This window comes from Dryobates pubescens, chromosome 5 (genome assembly GCF_014839835.1).
Source record: "Dryobates pubescens isolate bDryPub1 chromosome 5, bDryPub1.pri, whole genome shotgun sequence".
NCBI classification, from domain to species: domain Eukaryota; kingdom Metazoa; phylum Chordata; class Aves; order Piciformes; family Picidae; genus Dryobates; species Dryobates pubescens.
In genome coordinates, this window is record NC_071616.1 from 14745556 (window position 1) to 14754533 (window position 8978).

Below are 8978 nucleotides of genomic sequence, written 5' to 3' on the forward strand. Positions count from 1 at the left end.
CATGTTTGGTCTTCTGAGATTGCATATCTAGTCCGTAGTGTAACAACCCAAGAAACAACCCTTCTGGATCTTGGGGTGGTGGTTGCTGAAGATGAGCCAGCGTGTGGCCAAGAAGGCCAAACAACATCCTGGCTCAGAACAGCAATGGTGTGACCAGCAGGGCCAGGGCAGAGATTGTCCTCCTATACTCAGCACTGGTGAGGCCACACCTGGAATACTGGGTTCACTTTTGAGCTCCTCACTCCAACAAGGACACTGAGAAGGGCAGTGAAGCTGGTGAATGGTCTGGAGAACAGGTCTGGTGAGGAGCAGCTGAGGGAACTGGGGTTGTTCAGCCTGGAGAAGAGGCTGAGGGGGAGACCTTACTGCTCTCTACAACTCCCTGAAAGGAGGTTGCAGGCAGGTGGAGGTTGGTCTCTCCTCCCCAGTAACATGATAGGATGAGAGGAAATGGCCTCAAGTGTCACCATGGGAAGTTTAGGTTGGACATTAGAAGAAACTTCTTAATTGAAAGGGATCTCAAACACTGGAACAGGCTGCTCAGGGAGGTGGTTGAATCCCCATGCCTCAAGGTGTTCAAAAGCTGCAGAGGGATATGGTTTATCACCAGCCTTGGTAAAGGTAAATAATGGTTGGACTTGATGGTCTTAAGGGTCTTTCCCAACCCAAACAATTCTGTGATTCTGTTTGGCAGCCCTGAGTCTGCTGTAGCAACTGAGGGAGCACCACTGGTGCACCTCAGCTGCTCAGTGGTGACTCTCTCCCTGCACACAGCTGAGCTGAAAGTGTTCCCTGGCATGTGAACACCATTGCCTTTGGCTGTGGAAGGGCTGCAGCAGGGTCTGGCTGTGGTGGGGCCGCACAGGGAGGTGACACAGCCCCCACATGTGGGCAGTGGCTGCTGGGCTGTAGCTCTACTCTGCAGGAGGCTGCAGCTGGAGCTGTTTACACATGGCTGAGCCTTTTATCTCTTTTCTTGATGTTTCCCACAACCCAAGCCAAAGTTCTTATTGCTCTGGCTTGGAGGACAGGAATCCTCTCTTCATGGAGGCTTTTGCCTTGGGGATGCTGAGGAGACTAGATGTGTAAATACAGGATGATCTTATTTGGTGTTGGTCAGAAGCCAGGGAGAGGACATTTAGCTAAGCCGAGGGAGCTGGTTACTTCTGTAGGCATGCACCATGCACATCACAGAATCACAGAACAGTTTGGGTTGGAAGGGGCCTTAAAGATCATCTTGTTTCAACCCCTGTGCCATGGTGGGGGTTTGGAACATGTCCTGACCCTGTTTACAAATGCAGTAGCTGTATTTCTGAGCTCAACTTTTGCCCTTCTTGCAGGCCACAGCAGAAGCCAACAATTTAGCAGCAGTTGCCACTGCCAAAGACACCTACAGCAAAAGAATGGAGGAGGTAGGTGGTGCTGAGCACATTGTGTTGCAGATCTCATGGCTCCTGGGTTTTCTCTCCTCAGGGAGAGACCTCCTTGCTTGGGTTCCTGGTAGAAAACATCCTGCTTGCACTTGGCCGGGACTGGTTAGTGTACTCCATGCTCAGGAACCCAAAGAGGGAGTCTCTTCTATGTTCCTGGTGGAAAGAGGACTTTCATGGAGGCTGAAGAGCAATGCCTGGGCACAGTATCCTGCCAGGACGGTGTAGTGACTGACAAATAGTCATTTGTTTCATATGATGGCAGCATTTTGCAGACTATGTGGCCTCTGCTGAACTTGCCTCTTCTTCCCAGTGTTCCCTAGCATGGGCAGATGCAACCCAAAAATGGGGTGTCGTGGGGTGGCAGCATTGCATGGCCTGCACCCTGGGCTGTGGCTGGTGCTCATTAGGGGATTAGCACTGGGCTTCACCCATGCCCTGTCCTCTCAGTTCTGCTGAGGGGGTGGTCGTGGTGTTTGAAGTTGAAGCTCAGGTCCCAGCCTATCTCCAGCACTTCCAAACCCTGACTTTCCTCATCAACATGGGAGATTGCTGCCCATTGACAGGAAAGGGGTGTGGAGCTCTATGGCCAAACCACCTATGGATGACTCTGGGCCTTCAAACTAATGTGTTCATGCTCTGGAGCAGAAGGAAGATGCTGTGGAGCTTCCAGCACTGGACAATGCTGGGATTCAGGGTCCTGCCATCAGTGTAGCTCAGCCATCAGTGTTGCCTGAGCTGTGGGTGAACTGAGCAGATGAGCTGTGGGACACAGCTTCTGCAGAGCTGTCCATGGACAGCACAGTGGTGGAGGTCTTCCTGCAGCTTAGAGAAGGGATGACTCCAGGGGGACCTTGTATCTGCCTTCCAGTACCTGAAGGGAGCCTACAGGAAGGCTGAAGAGGCGCTTTTCATAAGTCAAGGGGGAACGGTTTTGAGCTGAGGGAGAGTAGGTCCAGACTAGATCTTAGCAAGAAGTCCTTCAGTAAGAGGGTGGTGGGACTCTGAAATAGGCTGCCCAGGGAGGTTGTGGATGCCCCTTCCCTGGGGCTGTTCAAGGGCAGGTTGCATGAGGCCTTGAGCAACCTGGTCTAGTTGTGTGCCCCTGCCCACGTCAGGCAGGTTGGAGTAGATGGTCTCAAAGGTCCCTTCCAACCCTAGCCATCCCACGATTCCTGCGGGATCTAGTGGTCCATGCCAAGCAGGAGCCAGCAGAGGCCCAATTCCAGTGTTCTGCCCAGCAGAGCACAGGAGCTGTGGGCGCTGAGCTTTCCACACCGATGGACTGCGCTTTCCACACAGGTCTGCGGCGGGGACAAGCCCTTCCTTGCACCGAGCGACCTCCAGACCAAGCACGTGGAGCTGAAGGAGGAGGCCGTGAAGCTGTTCCGCGGGGTGAAGAAGATGGGCGGGGAGGAGTTCAGCCGCCGCTACCTGCAGCAGCTGGAGAGCGAGATCGATGAGCTCTACATCCAGTACATCAAGCACAACGACAGCAAGAACATCTTCCACGCCGCCCGCACCCCCGCCACCCTCTTCGTGGTCATCTTCATCACTTACGTGATAGCTGGAGTCACAGGCTTCATTGGCTTGGACATCATAGCCAGTCTGTGCAACATGATCATGGGCTTGACACTTATCACACTCTGTACCTGGGCATATATCAGATACTCTGGGGAGTACAGAGAACTGGGCGCAGTTATAGACCAAGTGGCCGCAGCCTTGTGGGACCAGGTAGGATAAAGAGCTTTCGATTTCGACCCTGACAAGTTCTTAACTCCTGAGGTTCTTGGGGCTTTTTCTCCCCTTTGAAGTGGGTTTTGTGTTTGGGGTTGTAGACCAAGTGGCCACAAGCCTGTGGGACCAGGTAGGATAAAGAGCTTTTGGTTTCAAACCGACCCAACCACCCCCACCAAGTTCCTACACCCTGAGTTTCTTGGAGCTTTCCCTCTCCTTTTTGAAATGGGTTTTGTGTTCGGGGTTGTCGACCAAGTAGCTGCAGCCTTGTGGGTCCAGGTAGGATAAAGACCTTTGGTTTTCAACCCAAACCCACCAAGTTCTTAAGCCTTGAGTTTCTTAGGGCTTTTCCTCCCCTTCTGAAATGGAGTTTGTGTTTTGGGGTTGTTAGATGCTCCAGCTGGGGAGATCCCGTTGGGCTGAGACACTGGAACAGGTTGCCCGGGGAGGTTGTGTGTGCCCCCTCCCTGAAGGTGTTCAAGGCAGGTTTGGGTAGGCTCTGCCACAGTTGTTCTGGGCCAGTTGGTCTCACCTGATCTTTCTCAGTGTCTTTGTTTTGTTTCTTCTCCAAGCAACATTGGAAAGTCTTCTTTGGCTCCCAGAACACCCCTAAGAACCTTTAAAATGATCAGATTGAGGAAATCATCACCCTTTTGCTTTGCCCACTCTCCCCTCATGGCAGCACTCATCCACCCTAGCAGGGTCATCTCACAGCCCATTCCTCTCTCCACTGCAGAGCTTCCAGAGCTCCTGGGGAAGCCCAGACCCTGCAGGCTCCTGCTGATCCACTTCACCTAGCCAGGAGAGCAGCCCACCCAAACATAGGCCCATGTGTCCAAATAGCATCTAAAGAGCCTTGCTGGCCTCTTGCTCTTCCCATGGCAGAGCTCACGGTTTGCTCAGCCCTCAAAAGCCACCAGTGCAGCTGTGGGTCTTATTTTGGTGGTGTTCAAGGCAGAACAGGATGTTCTCCACAATTTTACCTGCTTCTTCCTGTCTTTTTATTCAGCAGCCAGGTTTTGATGGAGAGTGAGCATATCTGCATGTGCAGACAGCTGCAGCCAGAGCCAAACATCCTCCTTTGGGAGGAAATATTGAAGCATTTCTTACTCAGTTCCTTCATTCCAGAGCTGGGTACTGGTGTTGCTCAACTGAGCTGCCTTTTAAAATGAGGTGAAAACCTTCAAAATAAAGTGCATGCCTTCAAAATCACTGTGAGGCACTGGAACAGGCTGCCCAGGGAGGTCGTGGATGCCTCTGCCTGGAGATGTCAGGTTGGATGGGTCCTTGAGCAACCTGGTCTAGTGGGAGGTGTCCCTGAAGGTTCCTGTGAACCTATGAATCAATGAAAATAAGGTGGAAGCCTTCAAAATGGTTTGGATGATGCCTCTGAGAGGCAGCCCATTTCCTGTGTCCCAGATGATTTCATCCTGGCTGCCCCATCCTCGGCATCCACCATGAACCTCACAGGACCCTGCCTGGGGCCACTTCCCAGGTGCCCTGGGGCCATGCTGCAGTGTTTAAGCCCATTTGCCCATCCCTCTGCAGAACCAAGGTAGGGGGTGGTTTAAGCAAGACCAGGACACAGCCAGAGATGTTGTCCACTTGCAACTCGCACAGCTGGGGAATAATAAAGAGGTTAAAGTGCCTGCAGCTGCTGGCTGGCCCCCATGGGCTGTGCAAGCATGGCATTCCAACTGCGAGGAAAGGTCTCCCCACAAGGGACTGGCCCAGTCTGACTGTGTCCCAGCAGCCCTGCTGCAGGCATCAGCATGACTCTGCCCTCTGAGATACACAGGGCTGGTGTCTGAGTGCCCTGGGTGGGTTCCAACACTGAGCTCTCAGTGCCCCGTGGTGGTGGGATCAGCTGCTGGAGGGTTGGATCAAACCATGAGGTGTCTGACAAGAGGGGCATCCTTGCAGAGCAAGCCCCCCATGGAACGTGGTGGCACCAAGTAGCTGTGGCCAGCAGTGTGAGCCCTATGTGCTCCCATGGATGTGCCTGATACACAGAGATGCTTTTTTCTTTCTTTCTCCCTTTTTCTCCTCAATGCCTCTCCCCAGGGAAGCACAAATGAGGTAAGTGTCTCTTCTTCTCTGCATGCGATGGCACGCAGCCCCTTTGGCCTCCTGGGGAAAAGCATCTCAGGCCTAGATGCATGTTTCAGCCACCTTTGGGCTTGCAGAGGACATGGGGCTGCTAGGGATTCTGCAGCAGCCTGGCCCTGCACCAGGACACAGACCAGCAGCTGGGCTCCGGTTGATCCCTGTGATCCTGGGAGAAAGGGGTTAAAGGTGGGCACAGTGCTCCAGGAGGTGCTGGAAGCCAAGTAGGGGAGAGATTTGGCTGGGGAGGGTGTTTGTTAAACTGGGATTTTTCATCTTTCTCCCTTCAGTTCTGTTTGGGGATATGCCTGCTGTGTTGAAAGGTCCAGCTGAAGCAGCAGCTTGTTTTGTAGCACCAGAGGTGGAGGTGTCATGGAATTATGGAATCATTTAGGGTGGAAAAGACCTTTAAGATTATTGAGCCCAACCTTTAACCTTGCAGGCATCATAGACAAGGCTTCTGTCCCAGCAGCCAACAGCCTTGGCCAGGCTTCTCTGTGCTGCTGGAAGTGCCAGGGGGTGTGTTTCAGGCCAAACCCAGCCCATCCTGGATTGAGAAAGCCAAAGGCAGAGCCTCAGAGACACATTTTATCTCCCCAGCCTCTAAGTGGGGCAGAATGCCCAGTACTGGATCTCTGGAAATTCCTTTCAACCCCTACCATTCTGCTGCCCCTCTCACCCTGCTTGGGAGAGGAAACAGCTCCAAGGGAAGCTGGTAGTGCAGCCCTGCAGGGAAACCTGGGTGGACAAGCATCAGCAGGTCTCAGCAGCAGCTAATTAAACAAAAAAGACCATTCTTACTACTCTTGTGTACCTTAACCCAGCACTGTAGCCAGGTGCCACATCAGCCTATGACAAAAGACAACTCCATCTTTCATTGTGTCACCAAAGCCTGACAGCTTCATATGTGTCAGTCACGGAGTTAAGTGATGAGTTCCTCTTAAAAGCAAGCCAGAGAAGCTCTCTCATCTAAAAACCCCCAAAAGCAGTGAAAAAGCAACATTGCCCCAGCAGCCAGCCCAGCATGGCCACTTTGGTTTTTCACTATGCCACAAAAGCTGAACAGCTAGAAGCTTTGGTGACCCCTGGGTCCATGGGCTCTGCCTTGGCTTGTGCAAGAGCAAGAGGCAGAACATGGCCTTTGCTGCTGGTGAAGTCCTGGACCAGTGCTGTGAAGTAAAACTGAGAGCTATGAGTCTGGTTTGGCATGAAAAAAATAATCCTAAAATAGCACAGAATGCTGCAAGGTCACTTATGTAGGGTTTGGAGACAGTGCTGAGATACTGGAACAGGCTGCAGCACAGGGAGGTTGTGGAGGCCCCCTCACTGGAGGTGTTCAAGGCCAGGCTGGATGAGGCCTTGAGCACCCTGGTTTGCTGGGAGGTGTCTCTGCCTATGGCGGGGGTGGGGGGTTGGAAATAGATGCTCTTGAAGGTCAATTCCAACCCAAACCATTCTGTGATTCTATGATTTTCAAGGACAAAACACAAGAGAATCTGCATGAAGTTTCCTCCTCCAGTCCACTATATTCCCAAATAATTCCCAAACACACATGCAAAACCCAAACACTCTTTCATACAACCTCAGGTACAAGTGGGTAAAATGAGAAGGAAAACAATCTGCAGTCATCTGCTGAAAAACGATCCTGATAAACCAGGTGCCCACTGCAGAGCAAAGCCCTCTGTGTGGTGCTGTTTATCTACCTTCTGGTGGAAACCAAAATGCTGAGGGTGTGGAAATTGAACTACTGTGGTAGAGCAGCCCTGAAGAGAAGGACTTTGGGGTGTTAGTGGATGACAAGCTTGACATGGGTTAGCACTGTGTGCTCGCAGCCCAGAGCCAGCCATGTCCTGGGGTGATCCCCAGCAGTGTGGGCAAGAGGTGGAGGGATGGGATGGGATTCTGCCCTTCTGCTCTGCTTTGCTGTGACCCACCTGCAATGCTGGGGCCAGCTCTGGAGCCCTCATCACAGGAGAGACACAACAATGGTGGGGTTGTGCAGCTTGGGGAAGAGAAGACTCCAGGCAGACCTTCTGGTGGCCTTTCACTGCTTAAAGGGGCTGATCAGAAAGCTGGGGACAGACTTTTGAGCAGGGCCTGTTGTAATAGGACAAGGGGTAATGGGGTTAAATTAAAGAGGGAGATTCAGACTGGAGAGAAGGAAGAGATTTCTGACACTGAGGGTGGTGATACTGTCCCAGGTTGCCCAGAGAGGTGGCAGATGCCCCATCCCTGGAACCACTTCAGCTCAGGTTATTTGGGGCTCTGAGCAACCTGCTGTAGTTGTCCCTGCTGACTGCAGAGGGTTTGGACTAGATGACCTCAAAAGACTCCTCCCAACCCCACCCAACCCATCCTGTGATTCTACAAAACCCAAAGAGATAACAAACCCAAGTCCCTTACTTGGACTCCAGACAGCCCTTGCTTTATTACAGCTCAGGGACACTCCTCCCACAGCTGGGACATTTGCAAAATAAGTGTTACTGATCTCTATTCTTCTCCCTGCTGGAGACTTGACAGCAGCCAGGAGCTGCTGCTCAAAACAAACCAGGCGTGACTGGCTTGAAGCTGCTGCTGCAGCCTGAAAGCAGAGAGGTGTTGCAGGCAGCATGGCTGGGATGTGACCTGCTTCCCTCCCTCCCTCTCTCCCCAGGCTTTGTACAAACTGTACAGCGCAGCTGCGACCCACCGGCACTTGTACCACCACGCCTTCCCAGCACAGAGAGCCGAGCCTGCCGAGACCTCCGACAGGAAGAAGCTCTAAGGGATCTGGGATGCATGGAGGAGGAGGTGTGGACGTCTCCTCCTCAGCTCAGCGCTCTGGTCCTCGTCTCCCATCACAAGCTGCTGCCACCCGAGCGAGAGAGGGAAGAACAAAGCCCGTGCCTGGCGGTGCCCAGGCGGTGCCTGAGGGGGTGACCTCAGCATGGTTTCTGTTGTTGATTTGTACATATTGGCACTGCCACCACGACAAAAGTGCTTTTAATTTGTGATGGCCTCCTTCCCAGCTCAGTTACGAAGCCTTATTCCCCCTTCTCAATTAGTTATGAGGTCACTGCAGAAATTTACAACTAATTACATGACACCACAACTAAAAAAATCTTCCAGACCTTTGCTTATTCAAAACCCAACTCATTTTCCAGACCTTTGACTGAGTTGTTATAACATGTAACCAACAATTTTTTTTCTTCAATTAACTATTTAATGACATAAGCATCATTAAAAATGTATTAACTTGCTTTCTCCAAACCTGTTAAGGGCACTTCTGCTGTGGTTTGTGACCCACCTCGTGTGGGAAGCATCATTTGGTTCATGTACTGGAGAAGTCTCACTGTATTTCTGTACATATAGATCCATTATAGAGCATAGAAGGTGTGTCCCACGGCTCTATTCTTATAGCGTCAGAGTGATTAAAGTTTGTGTTTGGTTCCTAAAAGAAGGAAGAAGTTATTGACCAAGGAACTGAGAGCATCTCCTTCTTGTGTTTGGTACATTCTTGGTTTCCTTTGGGCCTTCAGATCTGGTGGTGTAGTCGTCAGTGGTTATTTGGGGGGGTAGCAGGAACATCCTCCTCACCACAGGCCCAAGCCCCTTGCTGCACTCACCTGGGTCACTGAATCCAAAACTCAGAACCACTCTTGGCTTCACAGTACATTCGCCATCACCACAGTGAAGTGTTTTGAATCATAGAAACATTTTGGTTGA

General features: G+C 51.8%; 1 protein-coding gene across 2 annotated transcripts in view; it reads left to right on the top strand.

Annotated features, from left to right (window-relative positions):
- The window catches only part of ATL1 (atlastin GTPase 1), a 40758-nt gene extending 31948 nt beyond the window's left edge, over positions 1 to 8810 (top strand). Inside the window, exons 11-14 of one of the 2 annotated variants that reach the window (XM_054161640.1) lie at positions 1341 to 1412; positions 2733 to 3164; positions 5232 to 5246; positions 7927 to 8810. In XM_054161640.1, the coding sequence (XP_054017615.1) occupies positions 1341 to 1412; positions 2733 to 3164; positions 5232 to 5246; positions 7927 to 8037 (630 nt within the window). In that variant the 3' untranslated portion in view covers positions 8038 to 8810. The remainder of the gene's footprint in view (positions 1 to 1340; positions 1413 to 2732; positions 3165 to 5231; positions 5247 to 7926) is intronic. The other variant, XM_054161641.1, reaches the window with a different exon arrangement.
- The last annotated feature ends 168 nt before the right edge of the window (positions 8811 to 8978 follow it).